Source organism: Lithobates pipiens, unplaced genomic scaffold (genome assembly GCF_037356315.1).
Source record: "Lithobates pipiens isolate NorthernLeopardFrog02 unplaced genomic scaffold, aLitPip1_a1.2 Scaffold_25, whole genome shotgun sequence".
Classification (NCBI taxonomy): Eukaryota; Metazoa; Chordata; class Amphibia; order Anura; family Ranidae; genus Lithobates; species Lithobates pipiens.
The window spans coordinates 231216496-231242095 of NW_027507787.1; the positions used below are offsets into that span (position 1 = coordinate 231216496).

General features: G+C 50.5%; 1 protein-coding gene across 2 annotated transcripts in view; it reads left to right on the top strand.

The window, feature by feature from the left end:
• The window catches only part of LOC143930016 (natural killer cells antigen CD94-like), a 131117-nt gene that overhangs the window by 89038 nt on the left and 16479 nt on the right, over positions 1-25600 (top strand). The window contains exons 5-6 of one of the 2 annotated variants that reach the window (XM_077453920.1): positions 4555-4620; positions 6471-6622. In XM_077453920.1, coding sequence (XP_077310046.1) covers positions 4555-4620; positions 6471-6622 — 218 coding nt within the window. The remainder of the gene's footprint in view (positions 1-4554; positions 4621-6470; positions 6623-25600) is intronic. The other variant, XM_077453921.1, reaches the window with a different exon arrangement.

The following is a 25600-nucleotide window of genomic DNA, read 5'->3' on the forward strand; positions in this document are numbered from 1 at the left end:
TAAATGTTGTGCATAAAATATCAGAACAGTTCAAACCCCTCCAAATGACCCCATTTTGGAAAGTAGACACCCCAAGCTATTTGCTGAGAGGCATGTCGAGTCCATGGAATATTCATATTTTGACACAGGTTGTGGAAAATAGACATTATTATTTTATTTTTAATTTTTTTTGCACAAAGTTGTCATTAAATGATATATTGCTCAAACATGCCATGGTTATATGTGAAATTACACCCCAAGATACATTGTGTTGCTTCTCCTGAGTGCGAGGATACCACAAGTGTGAGACCTTTTGGGAGCCTAGCCGCGTACGGAACCCCAAAAACCAAGCACCACCTTCAGGCTTTCTAAGGGTGTAAATTTTTGATTTCACTCCTCACTGCCTATCATAGTTTCGGAGGCCACGGAATGCCCAGATAGCACAAAATCCCCCCAAATTACCCAATTTTGGAAAGTAGACACCCCAATCTATTTGCTGAGAGGTATGGTGAGTATTTTGCAGACCTTGATTTTTGTCACAAAGTTTTGAAAATTGAAAAAGGGGGAAAAATATAAAAAATTTTCATTTTAAAAAACAAATGAGAGCTGCAAAATACTCACCATGCCTCTCGGCAAATAGCTTGGGCTGTCTACTTTCCAAAATGGGGTAATTTGGGGGGGTTGTGCCATCTTGGCATTTTATGGCCTTCAAAACTGTGATGGGTAGTGAGGCGTGAAATCAACAATTTACGCCCTTAGAAATCCTGAAGGGGGTGTTTCGATTTCGGGGCCCTGTACGCGGCTAGGCTCCAAAAAAGTCCCACACATGTGGTATCCCCGTACTCAAGAGAAGCAGCAGAATGTATTTTGGGGTGCAATTCCACATATGCCCATAGCATGTGTGAGCAATATATCATTTAGTAACAACTTTGTGCAAAAAAAAAGTTTGTCATATTCCCGCAACTTGAGGCAAAATATAAAATATTCCATGGACTCAACATGCCTCTCAGAAAATAGCTTAGGGTGTCTACTTTCCAAAATGGGGTCATTTGGGGGGGGTTTGTGCCATCTTGGTATTTTATGGCATTCAAAACTGTGATAGGTGGTGAGGAGTGAAATCAAAAATCTACGCCCTTAGAAATCCTGAAGGCGGTGCTAGATTTTTGTGGCCCCGTACGCGGCTAGGCTCCCAAAAAGTCCCACACATGAGGTATCCCCATACTCTGGAGAAGCAGCAGCATTTATTTTGGGGTGTAATTCCACATGTGCCCATGGCATGTGTGAGCAATATATCCTTTAGTGACAACTTTGTGAAAAAAATAAGTTTGTCATTTGTCCCGCAACTTGTGGCAAAATGTAAAATATTCCATGGATTCAACCTGCCTCTCAGCAAATAGCTTGGGGTGTCTACTTTACAAAATTGGGTCATTTGGGGGGGTTTGTGCCATCTTGGCATTTTATGGCCTTCAAAACTGTGAAAGGTGGTGAGGAGTGAAATCAAAAATCTACGCCCTTAGAAATGATGATTGGTTTTCGGGGCCCCATACGTGGCTAGGCTCCCAAAAAGTCCCACGCATGGGGTATCCCCGTACTCAGGAGAAGCAGCAGAATTTATTGGGTGTAATTCTACATATGCCTATAGCATGTGTGAGCAATATATCATTTAGTGACAACATTGTGCAAAAAAAAAAAAGTTTGTAATTTTCCAGCAACTTGTGGCAAAATATAAAATATTCCATGGACTCAACATGCCTCTCAGCAAATCGCTTGGGGTGCCTACTTTCCAAAATGGGGTCATTAGGGGAAGTTTTGTGCCAGCTTGGCATTTTATGGCCTTCAAAACTGTGATAGGTAGTGAGGAGTGAAATTAAAAATGTATGCCCTTAGAAATCCTGAAGGCGGTGCTTGGTTTTCGAGGCCCCATACGGGGCTAGGCTCCTAAAAAGTCCCACACATGTGTTATCCTCGTACTCAGGAGAAGCAGCATAATGTATTTTGGGGTACAATTCCACATATAACCATGGCATGTGGGAGCAATATATCATTTAGTGACAACTTTTTGTAAAAAAAAAAAAAAAAACTTTTTTTTTGTCATTATTCAATCACTTGGGACAAAAAAATAAAATATTCAATGGGCTCGACATGCCTCTTAGCAATTTCCTTAGGGTGTCTACTTTCCAAAATAGGGTCATTTGGAGGGAGGTTGTACGGCCCTGTCATTTTAGCACCTCAAGAAACGAAGTAGGCAGTCATAAACTAAAAGCTGCGTAAATTCCAGAAAATGTTTGTAGACGTGATAACTTTTGTGCAAACCAATAAATATACGCTTATTGACTCTTTTTTTTTTACCAAAGATGTAATGGCTAAATGTATGACTAAAATTGAGTTTATTGGATTTTTCTAATAACAAAAAATAGAAAATATCATTTTTTTTTTCAAAATTTTCGGTCTTTTTACGTTTATATCGCAAAAATAAAAATTTGCAGAGTCAATCAAATACCTTTTAAAAGAAAGCTCTATTTGTGTGAAAAAAAGGACGCAAATTTTGTTTGGGTACAACATTGCATAACCACGCAATTACCAGTTAAAGCAGTGCAGTGCCAAATTGTAAAAAGTCCTCTGGTCATTGACCAGCAAAATGGTCCGGGGCTTAAGTGGTTAAAGGGGAACCGTGGGGGTCCCCCCAAAGTCCACAGCAGACCCCTATCCGAGCACGCAGACCGGCCGGTCAGGAAAGGGGGTGGGGACGAGCGAGCGCCCCCGCTCCTGAACCGTACCAGGCCGTGTGCCCTCAACATGGGGGGTGCTTTGGGAAAGGGGGGCCCTGCGGCCCCTGCACCCCAAAGCACCTAGTCCCCATGTTGAGGAGGACAAGGGCCTCTTCACGACAACCCTGGCCATTGGTTGTCGGGGTCTGCGGGCGGGGGGCTTATCAGAATCCGGGAGCCCCCTTTAATAAGGGGGCACCCAGATTCCGGCCTCCTACCCTATGTGAATGAGTATGGGGTACAATGTACCCCTACCCATTCACCTGGGGAAAAAAGTACTTTATTACACAGCTCCGGGGGTCTTCTTCCGACTTCAGGGGTCTTCTCGTTAGGCTCCTCCGCTATCTTCTGCTCTTTTACCGCTAGCTCTTTTACTCCTTCATCGCCGCCGTCGGGGGTCTTCTTCTGACTTCGGGGGTCTTCTTCTGACTTCGGGGGTCTTGTTCCGCTCTTCGCTTCTTCTGCCAGGCCTCCGCTATCTTCTTACAGCTCTGTTACTAGCGTTGGCCCGGTCTTGTCGCTTGTCACTGTCGCCACCTTCTTCTTCCTTCTGTTGTTGACACAACGCTCTCCGGCAGTAATGGCAGGGATGTGTTGTACGGTGACTTATATAGGCATAAGGGGCGGGGTCACTGGGTGATGTCACATGGTGACCCGTCTCTTATGATGTCACAGTCCCGGGGGATGCTGGGACTGTGCCATCATAAGGGGCAGGGTCACCATGTGACATAACACGGTGACCCCGCCCCTTATGCCTGTATAAGTCGCCAAACAATGCATCCCTGCCATTACGGCAGCATAGAGCGTCGTGTCAACATAAGAAGAAGAAAGAAAGAAGAAGGCGACAAGACCGCGCCAACACTAGTAAAAGAGCTGTAAAAAGATAATGGAGGCCCGGCAGAAGAAGCGAAAAGCGGGACAAGACCCCGGACAGTGACATCGAAGGAGAAAGCCAGGCTCCTCTGCTAGTAAAAGAGCTAGCGGTAAAAGAGCAGAAGATAGCGGAGGAGCCCGGCGAGAAGACCCCCTGGAGCTGTCTAATAAAGTACTTTAAAAACCTGTGTTGTGTTTTTTTTTATTAACACTTTTTTTCCTCAGGTGAACGGGTAAGGGTACATACCCCATACTCACTCACATAGGGTAGGGGGCTGGAATCTGGGGGCCCCCTTATTAAAGGGGGTTCCCAGATTCTGATAAGCCCCCCGCCCGCAAACCCCGACAACCAACGGCCAGGGTTGTCAGGAAGAGTCTCTTGTCCTCATCAACATGGGGACAAGGTGCTCTGGGGTGCAGAGGCCGGTGGGCCCCCCCTTCCCCAAAGCACTCCCCCATGTTGAGGGCACGCGGCCTGATACGGTTCAAGAAGGGGGCGCTCGCTCGTCCCCACCCCCTTTCCTGACCGGCCGGCCTGCGTGCTCGGATAAGGGTCTGCTATGGACTTTGTGGGGACCCCCCATGCCGTTTTTTCAGCATAGGGGTCCCCCTTTAAATCCATATCAGGCGACGGGGCTCGCGAGGTGTCAATCTCGCCGATGGAGGTGGCGACATTCACTTCCTTTGCTAGTCCCGTCTACCTGGTCCCGGGCAGTAGATATAATTGCAGTAACGCCGCCAAAGTAATGGGAACGGCGTTACCATGAGGGAAAGAGTAATCAGTTAGATTACTCGTTACCCTTTAAAGTAACTGCGTTAAGTAACTGTTTATTTTAACTGAATTACTTACATCACTGTTCATGAGGATTTGGAAAATTTCTGATGTGTCCACTTTAAATTAAATCTTCATAGACTTTTTTTTTTGTTTCTAAAGACTATTCACATGCTTTGATAAAGATGGAAAGGATTAAACAACAGCTATGTATACATTCTGATTCAGGTAAGGACAGTCCTTTGTGGACCATTGTCTCAAGTCTGGTTTGTGTTCCTCTTATTGATGTGACTTTCTAGTCAGGGAAGATTTGTTAAGCCGCGTACACATGGGCGGACTGTCTGGCCAACTAAGTCCGTCAGACAATCCGACGGACAGTCCGTCCTACTTTTGAATGAACGGACTTGACCACACACGATGAACAGACAGTCTGTCGAAAGCTTGCGCGATGACGTGTACAGCACGTACGACGGGACTAGAAATACGACGTCCAATACACTGCAATGCAACCTTCGGCCGTGTAAATCCTTTCTGAGCATGCGCCATACTTAGTCCGTCCAACTTGCCTACTCACGAGCGGACTGTCCGCTGAAACCAAAGTTGGACGGACTGTATTACGGAAATTCCGAAAGACTTAGTCCGCCAGACTGTCCGCTGAAAAAGTCCGCTGAAGCCCACACACGAGCGGACTGTCCACTGTGTTTCAGCGGACTAAGTTGGACAGACAGTCCGCCCGTGTGTACGTGGCCTTAGTCTGTCTTTACCTGTGGCTCGTCTCTTAAAGTTTGTCGTTAAAGGCCACATGGTTTAGGCCAGTCATGTGACTTGCAAGGTGTTCTTACTCTGTGAAGTGATTCTATCACCCCTGCTCCTTTTTTTTTTTTTTTTGCAGAAGTACCTCTCAAAATCAATACCAGAACCTAATCTGGGATAACGGTCGGGTATGGATTTTTAAGGGGGCCATACGCTGTTTTTTTGTTTTTAATTGAACATGAATGAGTCCAGTGGTTCATATACATATATATATATATATATATATATATATATATATATATATATATATATATATATATACAGTATATATATATATATATATATATATATATATATATATATATATATATATATATATATATATATATAATATTCTCAACACCACATCCCAAAATAGTAAAGGGAAAAGCAAATTCAAGAAAAACAGGGATTTTTAGGGTGTTGGGTCCTTCTGTAAGAATAGATTCACCAATACACTTGCATTCTTAAAGAATAAGTATTTATTATGAATTCATTAAAATAATCTATGGGGTATCAATCCCCTAAATGCATGAAGAGATTCAGCAAGCCATAGTCAATATCTCAACCCCCAAATGAGAGGAAACTCCCCTAACTACATATATTCAGCATGATATTAAATATGAATACGATAACAAGCTTTTAAAAAAAAGGGGGGGAAGTATGCCTCGTCCCGACACGTTTCGCACCAAAGGCTATCTCAGTGGTTCATGGGTGCAGTTAGAGTACGGTTGCTAGAAATAAAGAATATACATAATACAGCATTAAATACATAATACAATATTGCAATGAAGCTGCAAAAGCCTATAAATCTTATCAAAAACACTGAAAAATGATCTCCAATAATAAGGGATACAGTCAAGGATGATAAATATCTCTCAAAACATGGTATGGGAACGTAAATGGTGCAAAACTGAAACAGTGTAGGAGAGGTGCTATAGGCAATAGCCTTCAGGGGGATTTTGTTTTTACTGAGACGTGGGCTGGTATAACTCATAATTGTGGGGCTGAATGCTCATAAGCCCCCTTCCTGGCCATACTGTCTACATGCCTGGATAATGGTCTAGTATGGATTTTGAGGGGAACCCCACGCCAAAAAACAACAAACAAAATGGTGTGTGGTCCCCTGAAAATTCCATACCAGACTCATATCTGGGTATGCAGCCTGTAGAGTGCCACCTGCTAAGAATCTTGCCCTCATGTTCATGAGACCATCAGAATTGACATAGAATGTTGTTTTTTTTCCTTTGAGATACATAAATAGAATAATATAATATCTTTGACAGATTGCATGGTGTGTCCAGCTGGTTGGTTGTGGCACAGAGCCGACTGTTATTACTATTCATCTGTAAAGAAACAGAGGACATGGAGGAAGAGCCAAGATTGGTGTGCTGTGATGGGAGCTCATCTTCTGGTTTTACAGGACAAGAAAGCACCGGTATGACATAGCAACTAAAATACCAACTTGCAACCAGAACTGTTATTATCCTTGAAATGGCATTACTTAGTTAATTTGCTTTGGTGACTTTGTATATGTCCCGCTCTAATAACAAAACTTATTTTCAGGAGTAGTTTCTGCTTTTGCCCACGGCCAAACTAACTAGGGTTCAATGATACCCTAGGGGTTCCATGAGTGGTCACTGGGGTTTTAATAAACATTGTTTTTGAACCTAGTAGCAGTGACTGATCAGCCGTGATAGCTATTATTACTGTGATAGGATAATATGAGTTTGGTTGAGTTCATTTTTAGTTTTAAAGCAAGGCAAGGTAGGCCGCTGAAAATTGGTGCACGCTATTGTTATAGTACCTCCAGGTTTTGTGACAGTACATCCAGAGGCCTGTTTCATATTGTCCTCTTGCAGTGTATTGAGCAGGGGTGTCAAACTCAATTTCATCGTGGGCCGTATCAGTATTATGATTGTCCTCAAAAGGGCTGGTTGTATTTGTAAGATTAGTCCAGCGCATCCCCTCCCCTTACATTAGATGTCAAGAGCCACCCCACCATCAGAAGTTGAGTCCCCTACTCTCCCTAACATCACAGTGCACCCCCTTTCCTTATGCTGCTGCTGGGAAGAAGCTGGATGCATTGCTTGAAAGCAGAAAGTAGGGGTCTGGAGGAGGACCAGGGGAGAGCTAGAGCTCTCCTGCAGCTGCAGGAGAGGTACAAGGGCCACATGAAATGGCCTGGAGGGCTGGATTCAGCCCGCATGCCTTGTGTTTGACACCTGTGATGTAGAGCATGGCCTAATGTCTATGCCAGGTGTGCGCTAAGGTCATGTTGTGTTAAAAGCATGCTTGAGTCAGCAAGCTTTAGCATATGTCTCTTGCGCTGGGCATATGTCTCTTGCGCTGGGCATATGTCTCTTGCGCTGGGCAGCTTGAGTAACCCGCCTAATCTCTTACAATTGAACTGAGCTATAAATTGACACCATCAATAAAAGGTTATTGAAAAATGAACTGAAACCCCGAAAAAAATATGATAATTGTGTCCAAAGATTTTTCTGCTCAGTCACACGATTTTGATGTCAGCTCAATTGAAAGTGGTTGAAATTGAAGGAAATGGGAATGGCCACCTGAGGCTTGTATACATGAGTTTGTCTGCATCAGAACTACATTTCCCTGTACAAATCAATAGGAATGCAGATGTATCTTGAAACAGCTGGTTGCACCTGAAAGCAGGGTGCATTAGTTCATCTACACAGGGTTTTGAAAAAGCTCTTCATGGAGGATCCGCCCTAGGTGAGCACTAGCCTCTGTAGCCCCACTATCTTTGAGCAACTCAGGAACTAACTACCACAGGGGGGGAAGCATATACCCCTGGGGCAGATACATGACTTTCTTACTGCCGCCACTCCTCCTAAAGATTGAGGCCTCGGCCTAACTGGCCGCCATCTTGAGACCCCCAAGGCCCTCTTCCTTCCATCCATCCGCACAAGCCTCTTCTTTCTGCTCTCTCTCCCTGCCGGCTCCTCAGATCCTCCCTACCTGGCAGTGCTCCTGCCCCCAGAGTCCTTCTGCATAGCTAATTATTTTACATCACCCCCTTAGTTTTCCTACGATCCACAGGTTGCAGTTTCTACTATTGGGGCCACACATCAGGCCCCCTAGGATGAGGGCCATGTAATTATTCTATGTTGACCCTTGCCGCCTTTCTACGCCCCTCCACAATGCATAACAATCACCTTCACAACGTAGGGCAACGTAACTGACTAATACCTAGTCCCAACGCCTCATGGTGAAATACAGGCCAAAGCCCCCTACTCAGTCTCTGCCACCGGATCTGTGGCCCTCACAGACACTTGACGGCTTCCTGAGTAGACCTGCATCCCCATTCCTATCTTTGGCTACCACCACGTCTATACAGGTGACCTCCTGAGCCACGGTGCAAAATACCTCAAAGACCCTGTCAGACACCCCTTCAGAAATAATGGCTGCTCCTGTAACAGTAGAAGTCCTGGACGACAAACTGCGGGCCCTCCTGCAAGACCTGACCAGCAATGTCTAAGGAGATGGGAAAACTTGCACACGAACTGCGGGGGGAGCTTGCCCAAATCGGTGAATGTACTGATGTCCTGGAAACTAAATTTGATGATTTGATACACTACGTACACGTTTTGGAGGAAGACAATGCCGGCCTGAAACAATCTACTGTATCTCCCAGCTTCAGTCCCAACAGGAGGACTTGAAAAACAGGGAACGCCGTCAAAATTTACATATCAGGGGTGTTCCTGAAACCGTCGGCGAGGGTGAGATAAGACCGTACCTACTCAGCCTCTTTAATGTGGTAGTCCCTCATATTCCGGACATAGACTGGAGATTAGATAGAGCCCACAGATCCCTGGCCCCAAAACCTCCAACAGGAGCTAATCCCAGAGACATTATAGTACGCTTCCATTATTACGACAGTAAAGAAGCTTTAATCGTGGCCACTCCCAAAAAGTCTTGTTTAGAATTTAAGGGGGCAAAGATACAGATCTTCTGTGACTTATCTCCAATTACCCTTGCTAAACGTCGCAGCTTCTGCCCTGTGACCATGCATCTGCAGAATCACCAATTCCCATATCGATGGGGGTTCCCCTTCCGCCTGTCGGCCACAAAGGATGGGATCCAATACTCCATGAGGGACCTACAGGAAAGTGAAGCATTCATCCGCAACCTTCGACGCCTAAACCCGCGTCCATCCCAGGTCGGATTTGGACCCCTGCTCGTCAAAAGTCACAGAAAACCTTCTCATCCCCTCAGCACAGTCCATTTCCCAGACTCCTACCCTGAGGGGAACCCAACACCATTACCTGGCTGGATCCGGCTTCGGCCCATGTGTCACCATGTTTCCCCTGTTTTGGGGCATTCACACCCATACTTTATGGGTTTTCATCATTCTTATGGACTAGAGAAAAGTCCCATTCTTGTTACCTTCAGACACTGATGGAAGGTGGCGAGGGTCGCTCCAGATGAGCTGGAACCCTTTGTGTGCCTCATTTTGTTCCACGGCCTTGGCTGTGAACTCCTGGGTGGTTTTTACCCCCCCAGGCTTTTTTTCTACTGTTTTTTGTTTGTTTTTTCTCCTTTTTTGGCCTATTTTCCATTTTTGACTTGCTTAACTCACAGTTTTATATATCTTCATTTCTTACTGTTGATGTTGTATTCTTTTACTTGCTTTGCTTCCCCAGGATACAACGTGGTACATATTACTTAGTTGATCTGTACGGGTATTTATGCCCAGTATGTGTTTCTTATGGTTACCTTAAGCTAATGCCAATCCATAACGATGGCTTTACCTATAATGTTAAAGGCTTGAACTCACAAGCGCTGGTTAGCTTTGAAGGAGTTCAAATCTTCGGCTGCAGACGTAGTCCTGGTCCAGGAGACTCATTTCCATTCTGGGGGTTCCCTTAAATTTTCTGCTAAACACTTTCCAAATTCCTTCATGGCTTCCGATCCCTCTGGCAAAGCAGGTGTCGCAATCCTGATTAGGAAAACATGCCCTTTGAGGGTAAAATCCTTGTTTATAGACCCCCATGATAGATACATCCTCCTAGACTGCGACTATCTCTCACGCTCTCTTACTGTGATTAATGTTTATGCCCCTAACTCAGGTCAAATTCAATTTCTCTCTGACCTATTGGGCAACTTGGGAAAATACGCTCAACCCTTTATGATTATAGGGGGTGATTTCAATATGACCATGTCTCCCAGAAGGGACAGACACACGCTTTTCTCCTCCACTCCCTCAGCTAAAGTAGAACGCCAATCCACCGCATCCCGCAAACTCATTAGATCTCACAACCTGTTGGAGAATTCAACAGACTACCCACAGGCAATTTTCTTTGTTTCCCCCCCACATAAAATGTACTCCAGACTAGATTATCTCCTTGTAACAGCCCCCTTACTGACATCGGCGGTAGCGTCAGAATTGAACCCCATAACGTGGTCGGACCATGCTTCTGTCCAACTTGATCTTGCACTTTCCTCCTCCACAGCTAGAACCTGCCACTGGAGACTTAATGATTTTATTCTCCGCAACCCAATCATTGAGGCACAATTGTCCCAAAATGTATCAGAATTTTTCCAACTAAACGAGGGTCTGTAGCGGACGTGTCCACCCTATGGGAGGCTCACAAGGCATTCTTTAGAGGCCTGTGTATCTCAGCCGGCTCTCGCCTGAAGCGGGACTCGGCAGTTCAGAGACAGGATATCCTCTTGCAACTACGAAAAGCAGGAACTTCACTCCTGGCCTCCCCTACGGTGACATGTCTGCGCGAGGTTACCTCTCTACGTGAATGGTTAAAGTCCCTTGACATGCAAAAATGCTCCAAGGCCCTAATCTGGGCAAAACAGAAATTTTACGAGTTCGCCATTAAGCCCCACAGGATGTTAGTGAACAAGCTTAAATCACGTCCATTCCACTCTTATCCTGAGTTCCTCCTTCAGGTTGATGGTACCCCGACCCATTGCCCAATAACAATGTCCAAAGATTTTGGAACATTTTACGATAAATTATACAACTGTTTGGCCTCCGACCCTAAACATCTATTCTCCCAAGAGGAATTTGACTCTTTTTGTTCCCCTCTAAAGCTGACAAAATTGTCATCATCTCAGGTGGCTACCCGCAACGCTGCTGTTCACACATTCACACACAGCAATGGCACTAGACAGGGCTGCCCCCTTTCCCCCCTGCTATTTATTCTGTGCCTTGAACCCCTAGCTGCAGTTATCCGAGAGAGCCCGGATGTAAGCAGGGTCTCTTTGCGATGGAGGGAATACAAGCTGTCTCTATTCGCGGACGACATACTTCTCACTCTAACGAAACCACACATCTCATTCCCCAACCTACATGCCATATTAGACACGTTCGGCAAACTCTCGGGTTATAAAGTTAATACAGCTAAGACTGAAGCCCTCCCCATTCATATCCCTCCTACACTTCTTGCTTCCTTACAAAACAACTTCCCATATCATTGGTGCCCTGTGTCACTCAAATATCTAGAGATACATTTAACGGCATCCTACCGCGCATTATACCAAGCTAACTTCCTCTCCTTAATCTCGGAAACGCACGGCCTACTCCGTAAATGGATGGACTGTCCTTTGTCTCTACTGGGTAGGATAAACTTTCTCAAAATGGCTATACTCCCAAAGTTTCTGTATCTTTTCGAAACCTTGCCAATTGCACTACCTATGCCTCAGCTTCGGAATATTCAACGGGCCTTCACTAAATTCATATGGGGAAACAAATCACATAGAATTGCCCACACAGTTGTTTTTGCCCCACACTCACATGGAGGTCTAGGAGCACCCGATATTGTAAAGTATTATTATGCTGTCCACCTATCAGCGACCGTCTCCTGGTCATCATGCTTTGCAACAAGTAGATGGTCAGAGCTGGAGATGAGGGTCACCAGCCCCGTTCATCCATGTTCTATGCTATGGTCTGACTTATCTTCTTCCATGACACAACTTAAACGCATAAGCCTTGAACCAATGCTATTTACTTTATCCATTTAGAAAAAATGTCACAAGAGGTTCTCTCTCTCTTCCCCATGCCCACCCCTTTTAAATGTTATTTGCAATCCAGACATACCTGACAGCCGTTCTTCTGTGACTATGGCTCCATGGTCTCAAGCAGGCATTTTTCAACTCCGCCATTTGGTCCATCCAGTGACCCGCAAACTGATGTCCTTCCCAGACCTCCAAAACAAATTTGAAATTCCACAACAGTCTTTTTTTACTTATCTCCAATTTAAACATTATTTCTGCTCCATATCTCCTGCCATGGCCTTAGAAAAACCTAATGCCTTTGAGGTCCTGTGTACCCATGGTCCCTACCAGAGAGATCTCATATCCTCTATATACAGGATCCTTCATGACTCATCACCACCAACATTGAAATATCACCTCTATATGCGGAAGTGGGCCAAGACTTTAATCACTCCTATATCTCTTCCGCAATGGCAGGGGATCTGGACTTCCATTTCGAAAGCCTCTAGGTGCGTGGAGCAGAGAGAGACAGCCTACAAGGTTTTGATGTTTTGGTACAAAACCCCTGAAGTTTTGCATAAATATGATCCCTTGCTATCCCGACTATGCTGGAGATGCCTACAGAACGTGGGTACGCATTACCATATCTTTTGGGATTGCCCATTGATCATACCTTTCTGGTCCATGGTTCAATCCGTGCTCCAATCAGTATTGGGGAGAGATATTCCGCTTAATCCAGCACACTACTTATTGGGCCTTTCGGTCCCGGGTATCCCTAAAAATGCCAAAAAACTGATGGCCTTTATACTTCTAGCTGCCAAAAGAGTAATACCTACCCACTGGCTGTCTACTGTTCCTCCAACACAAGCTGAAGTAGTCTCAACCATTGCACAGATGCGTGGGATGGAACATATGATGGCAGTGGTTCAGGACTCCCTACCTCATTTTTCTAAGATATGGGATCCCTGGGATAACTCCTTATTCAATCCGGAATCCCCTCCTGGCCCCTAGGGCGACCTACTGTGGTTTCCCATCAGTACCTTCACCTCTTACTCCCATAACATGCTTTTTCATTGTGTAGTCATTGTATGCAGATACATGGTGTACCTCCCTCTTCTTTTTTTTTTCCTCCCTCTCTCGTAGGGTACTTGAATATGTTTTTCTTTTTCTTTTTTGTAACTTTCAAGATGCTTCCAACGATGTGCTTTGTCGATATTAACGACTATTGTAACACACTTGTTGTTCTTATGTTTTGCAAAAATTTTCAATAAATATACATTTAAAAAAAAAAAAAATCTTTTCATGTGTAAAATTCATGGTAAATTTGCATTCTATGGAAGAAAATGTTTCTACTAGCATAAAATATCAAGGAGGACATTTAAAAACATGATTTCTCCTATGCCTTACATACATTACGATACCCTTTGTGGTGATGGGGAACCAAAGAAAAATGTAGGATAAGAAAGCTGAACTAGACGAAGACTCAAAAAAAAAAAAATTCTGCTAAAAATGGCATTGACAATTATTACAGGATTAAAATATATTTCATATTTTCAAGAAGGTTGAGAAAGATTGCTATAGAGAATCCACTGTCATGGGCTCATGAGTTGGGTGGAGCTCCAGGTCTCATTGCTGGAGTCTCAGACTGTCAGAAACCATTAAATCAGACCGAGACAGAAGTACAGTTAAATCACACTTGTTTAATAATAAAAATAAATAGAAGAAGCATGGTCAAAACATAGCCAGAGTTCAGGAAGCTGAACGGATAGTCAGACAAGCCAAATGTCAGGGAGCTGGAGATGAGTGCAGTAAAACAGCATGCAGGATCTGGAGCCAGAAGGGATGTCAGCCAAGCAAGTCTTTTAACAGGAATGTAGGAGAGTGTCTGTGAAATTGACTAAGGTGAAGGCAGAGATCCTCTGGGCTGGACAGCTTAAGTAGGCAGGACTGATGAGCAGGATATCATCAACAGCTGAGTACCTGTGTAGAGATAGGAGCTTCTCTGACAGCTGAGTGGCCAGCTCAGAGAAGGAAGGGCTGAACCCAGCCCTGACAGTACCCCCTTCTCAAGGGCCCCTCTCCCTAGTACCACCCGTCTTGAGGGGTAAATGTCTGTGGAAATCACAGAGGCGGATAGGGACATGTACATCCGAGGATGAGACCCAAGAGTGTTCCTCCTGACTGTTCCCCTTATAATACACCAGGTACTGTATGTGCCCACTGAACCTACAGGAGTCAACAATGAACTGTACTTCATACTCCTCATGGCTCTCAACGTGTACAGGGTAAGGTTGTGGCACTGAGATAGTAAAGCAGTTGCAGACCAAGGGTTTTTGATAAGGAGACATGAAATACATTCGAAATACACATGTTAGAATGAAGGTCTAATGCGTAAGCCACTGGGTTAATCCTGAGAAGAATATGGAAAGACCCATTAAACCAAGGTGCGAACTTCAGTGAGGGAACATGAAGTCGGAGGTTGTGGGATGACAGCCAGACCCTGTTTCCCAACCTGGTAGGAAGGCGCGGGCAGGCGTCTGCGGTCAGCATGGAGTCTGGACCTATCATTAGCATGTCGCAAAGCTTCCTGGACTTGTGCCCAAGTGGAAGGAAGACCACGGAGATGCTCCTCTAATGTGGAACAAATGAGTCAGGCAACATGGAAAGTTGGAAACCAGTTAATGATAAACGGGGACAATCGGGAAGCAGAATTCAAGGCACTATTGTGAGCAAAATCTGCCCACGGTAATAGGTCTGATCAGTTGTTATTATGGTCAAAATATAGCAATGTAGGAATTGCTCCAAGGTCTGATTGGCTCGTTCTGCTGCCCCATTAGACTGCGGGTGATACGCAGAGGAAAAAGCAAGCTGATTTCCCAACTGTGCACAAAAGGCTCGCCAGTAGGGATGAGCTTCCAGTTTGAGTCGAACTCATGTTTGACTCGAACATTGTCTGTTCCGCCATTCGCCGAATTTCGAACATTATGGGGCATTCACACCAAATGCAAGTGGTGCATCACGGCCCATAATTCACTGCGGCATCGCAGTGCATTGCTGGCTGATGATTGGCCAAGCATGCACTATGACCTGCATGCTTTGGCAAATCACAGCATGGAAAAAAACGGAGAGCCATAATTGGCCAAAGCTAGGGTGGCTTTGGCCAATTATGTCTTAGTACACACCCCACACTATATAAGGCCGCCTGCATGGTGGCCTTGTGTAGTGTGTTGCGGCGGTGGTTAAAGACAGAGTGAGAGAGAGAGAGAGAGAGAGAGAGTGTGATTTAATTTGAGTTAGATAGAGCAGGCAGGCGAGTCAGTTAGCTTCAGTTACAGTGTGTAGAGGATATATATGCATCCTAGGTGTGGTATATATATTTATACACTGTATTCAGTTTAGCTAGATCCGTTCCTGTTATTCTCTTCATAATATACTGACAGGCTGGGAGCTGCATTATTTTCACTTAGTGTACTGTGTCCTTTGCACAGTGTGCACCTAAAGCTTACCTGAATTCAATTGCTGGTGTTCTCATACAATTACAGGCAGGGAGCTGCAGTATTTTGATTTAGTGTCCTTTGCACAGTGTGCACCTAAATCTTACCTGAATACAATTGCTGGTGTTCTCATACTAATACCACAGGCAGGGAGCTGCATTATTTTCAGTTAGTGTACTGTGTCCTCTGCACAGTGTGCATCTAAAGCTAACTGAAGACAATTGCTGGTGTTCTCATACTGATAATACTACAGGCAGGCAGTTGTTTCTGCTAGCTGCAGTATAATCAGTATATATATACATCCCAGCTTTGTGCAGCTACATCTCCCTGCAGGCCATTAGTATGTCTTGAAGGACAACAAGGAGAGGCAGACAGTCACGAGACAATAAAAGAGGGCAAGCAGGCTCTGTGTCTAGAGGCAACAGTGCTGGTCATGGACACGGTGTATCCTCATCAGCACGTGGCCGTGGGACACGCCTGTCCTTTTTTTCCAGCAGTTGGCCGTGTTGAGCCGCAACATGCCGAAGACTTAGTAGAGAGGATGACCAAGCTGTCCTCATCCTCTTCATCTTCTCTCACCCAGGCTCAGGGTACTTTGTCTGGCAAAGCAGCTGCCAACGCTGCCTCTTCCCTCGGCTCAATGGCATCAGTCACTCCTTCCCTAGCCCCACCATGTTCTCTTGAGGAGTCCCCCAAACTGTTTGACCACAGTGTTGGTTACATGCTCCAGGAGTATGCCCAGCGTTTTGAAGGCTCTGATGATGGTACCCAGCTAGAGGAAGGCAATAACGTGAGCCCAGTGAGAGGGGGTGCCCAAGAAGAACAGCAATCTGGCAGCCATGTTCCCCCAGCTGCAGCATACTGCCAGGTTTGCGCCACTGATGAGGAGGGAGGGGATGATGAGGTCACTGACTCCACGTGGGTGCCTGATAGGAGAGAGGAGGAGGAGGCACATCTCCAACGAGGCAGGATGCCCACCAGGGGCCAGCTTAAGGGGAGCACACAGACTGCATCACACCGTAGAGCTCCGCATGTGCAGGGCGCTGCTGTCTCTGCATGTTATTCCAAAAGTTATTTGATGTGGGCCTTTTTTGAGACAAGTGCATCAGATCGCATGGCTGCTATTTGCAACCCATGTCTCAAGCGTATCTCATGTGGCCAAAACATCACCTGCATGGGCACCACATGCTTGACCAGACATATGTCGACCTGCCATGCAGTTCATTGGCAAGCGTACCTAAAAGACCCACACCAAAGAACAAAGCGGACCTCTCCTTGCTCCTCATCAGCTGGGATCTCCAACCCCACTATACCTTCAGACCTCTCTGAAACCTGCACTGAAAGGAATGAAGGTGTAGAATTAGGTGTGTCACAGCCAAGTACTTGCGGCAATCTGCTATCTGTACACCGACCAGGCAAATTTCCCTGCCCCAGCTGCTGCACCGCCGAAAGAAGTTCACTCCCAGCCATCCACATGCCCAGCGGTTGAATGCTAGCTGGGCTAAATTTCTAGCACTTCAACTGCTGCCTTTTCAGTTGGTAGACTCTGCCCCCTTCCATGAGTTTGTGGAATGTGCGGTTCCCCAGTGGCAGGTTCCCAAACGCCACTTGTTCTCATGGAAGGAGATTCCGGCTTTCTACCGGCACTTGGAAAGCAATGCCTTGGCCCTGCTGGACAGGGCAGCCAGCGGTAAGGTGCATATTACCACTGACTCATGGTCCAGCAGGCATGGACAGGGATGTTACCTATCATTCACCGTGCATTGGGTGACTCTGCTGGCAGCTGGGAAGGATGCAGCACAAGGTGCAGTAGTGTTGGAGGTTGTTCCGCCACCACGCCTCCAAAATGCTACTACTGGTGATTCTGACACGCCTCTCTCCTCCACCCCCTCCCCTTGTTCTTCCTCCATGGCATCTTCCTGTGCTTTGTCCTCGGAACCAGCGGTGCTCCGTAGGCATTCAAGGGGCTACGCAAGTATGCAGGCAAAAAGATGCCATGTGGTGCTTGAGCTGGTGTGCTTGGGGGACAGGAGCCACACTGGGGCAGAGATTCTGTCAGCTCTGCAGGGGCTGGCAGAGAGGTGGTTGACACCACATCAGCTTAAGCCAGGAATGGTGGTTTGCGACAATGGCACTAACCTCCTCTCCGCCCTCTGACAGGGACAACTGACCCATGTGCCCTGCTCGCCTCACATCCTTAACTTGGTGGTGCAGTGGTTCTTGGGCAGGTACCCGGGCTTACAGGATGTCCTGAGGCCGGCCAGGAAAGTCTGAGTGCATTTCCGCCAGTCATATAATGCCAGTGCTCGGCTGGCTGACCTCCAAAAGGAATTTAAAGGGGAGGTTCACACAAAAATTGAACCTCTGCTTTTCGGGACGGGAGTCTGTGCCTCTTCCTGTACTGGCGCGCTGTCTGCTGGGACACACACGGTCCCAGAGACAGTGCAGACTATTCCCATTGCGCAGCTCGCGCATTCGCAGTAGGGAACCGGGAAGTGAAGCCACAATGCTCCACTTCCTGATTCCCTCACCGAGAATGGCGCCGGCAGCAGCCGAAAGCCAAGCACTTCCTCGGCCTTGGCTGCCAACATTTCTTGACTCAAGAAAAGGTAAGCGCCCATTTATTAATAGTCAACAGCTGCAGTATTTGTGACTTTAAAAAAAAAATTTCGCCGGACTCCCTCTTTAACCTGCCCAAGAACTGCCTAATCTGTGACATACCCACCAGATGGAACTCAATGTTGGCCATACTGCAGCGGCTGCACACGCACCAGAGGGTCATCAATGAGTACCTGTGCGACTATGGCACTAGGACACGGTCAGGGGAGCTTGTTTTTTTTTCCCCACACCAGTGGGCCATGATCAGGGATGCATGCACTGTCCTGCCACTGTTTGAGGAGGACACGAGAATGGTGAGCAGTGAAAGTGTATGCATCAGTGACACTGTCCCTCTTGTCCACCTTTTTGGAGCACACGCTGCATGGAATAATGGACAGGGCACTTGAGGCAGAACAGAGGCAGGAAGAGGAGGACTTACTTACCTCTCAAGGCCCCCTTATCCAGACAGTGTTCCTGCTGGCCCGCCGATTACACAGGAAGAGGACGAGGAGGAGGAGGAGGAGGAGGATTGTGTCAGCATGGAGTTGGCGCCTAGAACTCAGCATCAGCAGCAGTCTTTATTGGATCATTTACAGTCCCAAGAAACCTATCGACTTGTACATGGCTGGGAGGAGGTAGCTGCGGATCATGTCGTCCTTAGTGACCCAGAGGACTCTGGACAAAATACCTCAGCTAACCTACACTGCAAGTCCTCCCTGATCCTGCAAAGCCTGCAGAAGAATCCTCGTATTCGTCAGATCAAGGAAGCTGCCAGAAGAGTCTCCCAATGCGCCGTGTAAGAAAGGTAACGTCCCTGTCCATTCCTGCTGGACCATGAGTCAGTGGCAACCTTACCGCTGACCACCCTGTCCAGTGAGGCATGGACATTGCCTTCCACATGCCAGTAGAGAGCCGGAATCGCCTTCTGTGAGAAAAAGTGGCATTTGGGAACCTGCCACCGAGGAACCGCACATTGCACAAACTCATGGGGGCCGAGTCTACCAACTGAAAAGGCAGCAGTTGAAGTGCTAGCAATTTAGCCAAGCTAGCATTCAACCGCTGGGCATGTGGATGGCTGGGAGTGAACTTCTTTAGATGGTCCAGCAGCTGGGGCAGGGAAATTTGCCTGGTACAATCGGACGTCGGTGTACTGCTAGCAGAGTGCCCGCAAGTACTTGGCTGTGACACACCTAATTCTACACCTTCATTCCTCTCAGTGCAGGTTTCAGAGAGGACTGAAGGTATAGTGGGGTTGGAGATCCCAGCTGAAGAGGAGCAAGGAGAGGTCCGCTTTGTTCTTTGGTGTGGGTCTTTAAGGTACGCTTGCCAACGAACTGCATTGCAGGTCGACATATGTCTGGTCAAGCATGTGGTGCCCAAGCAGCTGATGTTTTGGCCACGCCAATAGCAGGGGTGCGATCTGATGCACTCGTCTCAAAAAAGGCCCACACCAATGAACTTTGGAATAACATGCAGAGGCAGCACCCTGCACATGTGGAGCTCTGCAGTGTGATTCAGTCAGTGTGCTGCCCTTAAGCTGGCCCCTGGAGGGTCTCCTGCCTCGTTAAAGATGTGCCTCCTCCTCCTCTCTCCTATCAGGCACCCATGTAGAGTCAGTTACCTCATCATCCCCTCCCTTCTCATCACTGAAGCAAACCTGGCAGTATGCTGCAGCTGGTGGAACATGACTGCCAGATTGCTGTCCTTCTTGTGCTCCCCCTCTCTCTGGGCTCATGCTACTGCCTTCCTCTAGCTGGGTATAATCATCAGAGCCTTCAAAACGCTGGGCATCCTCCTGGAGCATGTACCCAACACTGTGCTCAAACAGTTCAGGGGACTCCTCAGGAGGACATGGTGGGTCTAGGGAAGGAGTGACTGATGCCATTGAGACAAGGGAAGGTGCTGCATTGGCAGCTGCTTTGCCAGTACCCTGAGCCTGGTTGAGAGATGATGAGGAGGATGAGGAGGGCTTGGTCATCCACTCTACCAAGTCTTCTTCTTCTTGTTGCGGCTCAACACGTCCAGCTGTCGAAAATAAGGACAAGCGTGTCCCATGGCCACATGCTGATGACGATGCACCGCGTTCACGACCAGCACTGTTGCCTCTAGACACAGAGCCTGCTTGCCCTCTTTTATTGGCTCATGACTGTCTGCCTCTCCTTGTTGGCCTTCCAGAAGTACTAATGGCCTGCAGGGAGATGAGAACAGCAGCAATTGGGGTAGCTTTAGGTGCACACTGAGCAGATGACAGTACACCTACTGTACCTGCTGCAGGAGATGAGAACACCACCAGCAATTGGGGTAGCTTCAGGTGTATACTGTGCAGGGGGCACAATACACTGACTGTAATTGCGCTAGGTTCAAAAGAAATTCAGTCACTCTCTCTGCCTGTCATGAACCAGATGTGACCAGAACTGTGTGACTGCGACAAAGTGAACCAGACACAAATAAGTGAAGGTAAATTTATTAAGCAAACGCATATAAATGTGAACACACCACCAATACGAACCAAGTGAACAAACCAAACAACCAAACAGTAAATAAACCAGTATATGTAACAAAAGGGAGTACCGGAATCGTAGTCAAGCCAGGCTGGGGTCATAAATAGGAGGTCAGCAGATGGGGGGACAAGGAGAAGGGAACAGGTACAGGATTCAGGATGCAGGGATCAGGGATGCAGGGATCAGGTAACAGGGATCAGGTATCAAACAGGCTGCAGGTCAGGGCTCAAGGATAATACCAAGGCGAAGTGTATATGAACTTGCCGGGTATTTATAATGGCTGCTGTCAGTCATGTGACGCCTGACTGCAGAGGGCAATACCTGCTCCATACTGCCAGGATCCCTCCGCTGGTGGACACCAGTACTGCGGACCAAAGATGACATAATTCCAGTAGGAGACACCTGCTGGTGGATCGCAGTACTGCATGCCAAATGATTGATATTACCAGCGGAGGGAACCTTTCCTGACAGTACCCCCCCTTAAAGGAGCGACCTCCTGACGCTCCAACTAGCAGTTGCTGGGGAAAGTCCACTGCGTCAAGCTGGGCTATGGGCAAAGTCACATTAGGTTGGGTAATGGACACTTCAAGCAGGGCAGCAGACAGAACCACATCGGACCGGGAAGCTGACACATCGGGCTGGAAGGCGGGCAGCGGCACGTCAGGCTGGAAGGCGGGCAGCGGCACGTCAGGCTGGAAGGCGGGCACATCAGGCTGGACAGCAGGCACATCAGACTGGAAGGCATCAGACTGGAAGGCCGGGGCATCAGACTGGAAGGCATCAGACTGGAAGGCCGGGGCATCAGACTGGAAGGCATCAGACTGGAAGGCCGGGGCATCAGACTGGAAGGCCGGGGCATCAGACTGGAAGGCCGGGGCATCAGACTGGAAGGCCGGGGCATCAGACTGGAAGGCGTCAGACTGGAAGGCCGGGGCATCAGACTGAAAGGCGTCAGGCTGGGAGGCCGGGGCATCAGACTGGAAGGCGTCAGGCTGGGAGGCCGGGGCATCAGACTGGAAGGCGTCAGGCTGGGAGGCCGGGGCATCAGACTGGAAGGCGTCAGGCTGGGAGGCCGGGGCATCAGACTGGAAGGCGTCAGGCTGGGAGGCCGGGGCATCAGACTGGAAGGCGTCAGGCTGGGAGGCCGGGGCATCAGACTGGAAGGCGTCAGGCTGGGAGGCCGGGGCATCAGGCTGGAAGGCGTCAGGCTGGGAGGCCGGGGCATCAGGCTGGAAGGCGTCAGGCTGGGAGGCCGGGGCATCAGGCTGGAAGGCCGGGGCATCAGACTGGAAGGCATCAGACTGGAAGGCCGGGGCATCAGACTGGAAGGCATCAGACTGGAAGGCATCAGGCTGGAAGGCGTCAGGCTGGGAGGCCGGGGCATCAGGCTGGAAGGCGTCAGGCTGGGAGGCCGGGGCATCAGGCTGGAAGGCGTCAGGCTGGGAGGCCGGGGCATCAGGCTGGAAGGCGTCAGGCTGGGAGGCCGGGGCATCAGGCTGGAAGGCGTCAGGCTGGGAGGCCGGGGCATCAGGCTGGAAGGCGTCAGGCTGGGAGGCCGGGGCATCAGGCTGGAAGGCGTCAGGCTGGGAGGCCGGGGCATCAGGCTGGAAGGCGTCAGGCTGGGAGGCCGGGGCATCAGGCTGGAAGGCGTCAGGCTGGGAGGCCGGGGCATCAGGCTGGAAGGCGTCTGGCTGGGAGGCCGGGGCATCAGGCTGGAAGGCGTCTGGCTGGGAGGCCGGGGCATCAGGCTGGAAGGCGTCTGGCTGGGAGGCCGGGGCATCAGGCTGGAAGGCGTCTGGCTGGGAGGCCGGGGCATCAGGCTGGAAGGCGTCTGGCTGGGAGGCCGGGGCATCAGGCTGGAAGGCGTCTGGCTGGGAGGCCGGGGCATCAGGCTGGAAGGCGTCTGGCTGGGAGGCCGGGGCATCAGACTGGAAGGCGTCAGGCTGGGAGGCCGGGGCATCAGACTGGAAGGCGTCAGGCTGGGAGGCCGGGGCATCAGACTGGAAGGCGTCAGGCTGGGAGGCCGGGGCATCAGACTGGAAGGCGTCAGGCTGGGAGGCCGGGGCATCAGACTGGAAGGCGTCAGGCTGGGAGGCCGGGGCATCAGACTGGAAGGCGTCAGGCTGGGAGGCCGGGGCATCAGGCTGGAAGGCGTCAGGCTGGGAGGCCGGGGCATCAGGCTGGAAGGCGTCAGGCTGGGAGGCCGGGGCATCAGGCTGGAAGGCCGGGGCATCAGACTGGAAGGCATCAGACTGGAAGGCCGGGGCATCAGACTGGAAGGCATCAGACTGGAAGGCATCAGGCTGGAAGGCGTCAGGCTGGGAGGCCGGGGCATCAGGCTGGAAGGCGTCAGGCTGGGAGGCCGGGGCATCAGGCTGGAAGGCGTCAGGCTGGGAGGCCGGGGCATCAGGCTGGAAGGCGTCAGGCTGGGAGGCCGGGGCATCAGGCTGGAAGGCGTCAGGCTGGGAGGCCGGGGCATCAGGCTGGAAGGCGTCAGGCTGGGAGGCCGGGGCATCAGGCTGGAAGGCGTCTGGCTGGGAGGCCGGGGCATCAGGCTGGAAGGCGTCTGGCTGGGAGGCCGGGGCATCAGGCTGGAAGGCGTCTGGCTGGGAGGCCGGGGCATCAGGCTGGAAGGCGTCTGGCTGGGAGGCCGGGGCATCAGGCTGGAAGGCGTCTGGCTGGGAGGCCGGGGCATCAGGCTGGAAGGCGTCTGGCTGGGAGGCCGGGGCATCAGGCTGGAAGGCGTCTGGCTGGGAGGCCGGGGCATCAGGCTGGAAGGCGTCTGGCTGGGAGGCCGGGACATCAGGCTGGAAGGCGTCTGGCTGGGAGGCCGGGACATCAGGCTGGAAGGCGTCTGGCTGGGAGGCCGGGACATCAGGCTGGAAGGCGTCTGGCTGGGAGGCCGGGACATCAGGCTGGAAGGCGTCTGGCTGGGAGGCCGGGACATCAGGCTGGAAGGCGTCTGGCTGGGAGGCCGGGACATCAGGCTGGAAGGCGTCTGGCTGGGAGGCCGGGACATCAGGCTGGAAGGCGTCTGGCTGGGAGGCCGGGACATCAGGCTGGAAGGCGTCTGGCTGGGAGGCCGGGACATCAGGCTGGAAGGCGTCTGGCTGGGAGGCCGGGACATCAGGCTGGAAGGCGTCTGGCTGGGAGGCCGGGACATCAGGCTGGAAGGCGTCTGGCTGGGAGGCCGGGACATCAGGCTGGAAGGCGTCTGGCTGGGAGGCCGGGACATCAGGCTGGAAGGCGTCTGGCTGGGAGGCCGGGACATCAGGCTGGAAGGCGTCTGGCTGGGAGGCCGGGACATCAGGCTGGAAGGCGTCTGGCTGGGAGGCCGGGACATCAGGCTGGAAGGCGTCTGGCTGGGAGGCCGGGACATCAGGCTGGAAGGCGTCTGGCTGGGAGGCCGGGACATCAGGCTGGAAGGCGTCTGGCTGGGAGGCCGGGACATCAGGCTGGAAGGCGTCTGGCTGGGAGGCCGGGACATCAGGCTGGAAGGCGTCTGGCTGGGAGGCCGGGACATCAGGCTGGAAGGCGTCTGGCTGGGAGGCCGGGACATCAGGCTGGAAGGCGTCTGGCTGGGAGGCCGGGACATCAGGCTGGAAGGCGTCTGGCTGGGAGGCCGGGACATCAGGCTGGAAGGCGTCTGGCTGGGAGGCCGGGACATCAGGCTGGAAGGCGTCTGGCTGGGAGGCCGGGACATCAGGCTGGAAGGCGTCTGGCTGGGAGGCCGGGACATCAGGCTGGAAGGCGTCTGGCTGGGAGGCCGGGACATCAGGCTGGAAGGCGTCTGGCTGGGAGGCCGGGACATCAGGCTGGAAGGCGTCTGGCTGGGAGGCCGGGACATCAGGCTGGAAGGCGTCTGGCTGGGAGGCCGGGACATCAGGCTGGAAGGCGTCTGGCTGGGAGGCCGGGACATCAGGCTGGAAGGCGTCTGGCTGGGAGGCCGGGACATCAGGCTGGAAGGCGTCTGGCTGGGAGGCCGGGACATCAGGCTGGAAGGCGTCTGGCTGGGAGGCCGGGACATCAGGCTGGAAGGCGTCTGGCTGGGAGGCCGGGACATCAGGCTGGAAGGCGTCTGGCTGGGAGGCCGGGACATCAGGCTGGAAGGCGTCTGGCTGGGAGGCCGGGACATCAGGCTGGAAGGCGTCTGGCTGGGAGGCCGGGACATCAGGCTGGAAGGCGTCTGGCTGGGAGGCCGGGACATCAGGCTGGAAGGCGTCTGGCTGGGAGGCCGGGACATCAGGCTGGAAGGCGTCTGGCTGGGAGGCCGGGACATCAGGCTGGAAGGCGTCTGGCTGGGAGGCCGGGACATCAGGCTGGAAGGCGTCTGGCTGGGAGGCCGGGACATCAGGCTGGAAGGCGTCTGGCTGGGAGGCCGGGACATCAGGCTGGAAGGCGTCTGGCTGGGAGGCCGGGACATCAGGCTGGAAGGCGTCTGGCTGGGAGGCCGGGACATCAGGCTGGAAGGCGTCTGGCTGGGAGGCCGGGACATCAGGCTGGAAGGCGTCTGGCTGGGAGGCCGGGACATCAGGCTGGAAGGCGTCTGGCTGGGAGGCCGGGACATCAGGCTGGAAGGCGTCTGGCTGGGAGGCCGGGACATCAGGCTGGAAGGCGTCTGGCTGGGAGGCCGGGACATCAGGCTGGAAGGCGTCTGGCTGGGAGGCCGGGACATCAGGCTGGAAGGCGTCTGGCTGGGAGGCCGGGACATCAGGCTGGAAGGCGTCTGGCTGGGAGGCCGGGACATCAGGCTGGAAGGCGTCTGGCTGGGAGGCCGGGACATCAGGCTGGAAGGCGTCTGGCTGGGAGGCCGGGACATCAGGCTGGAAGGCGTCTGGCTGGGAG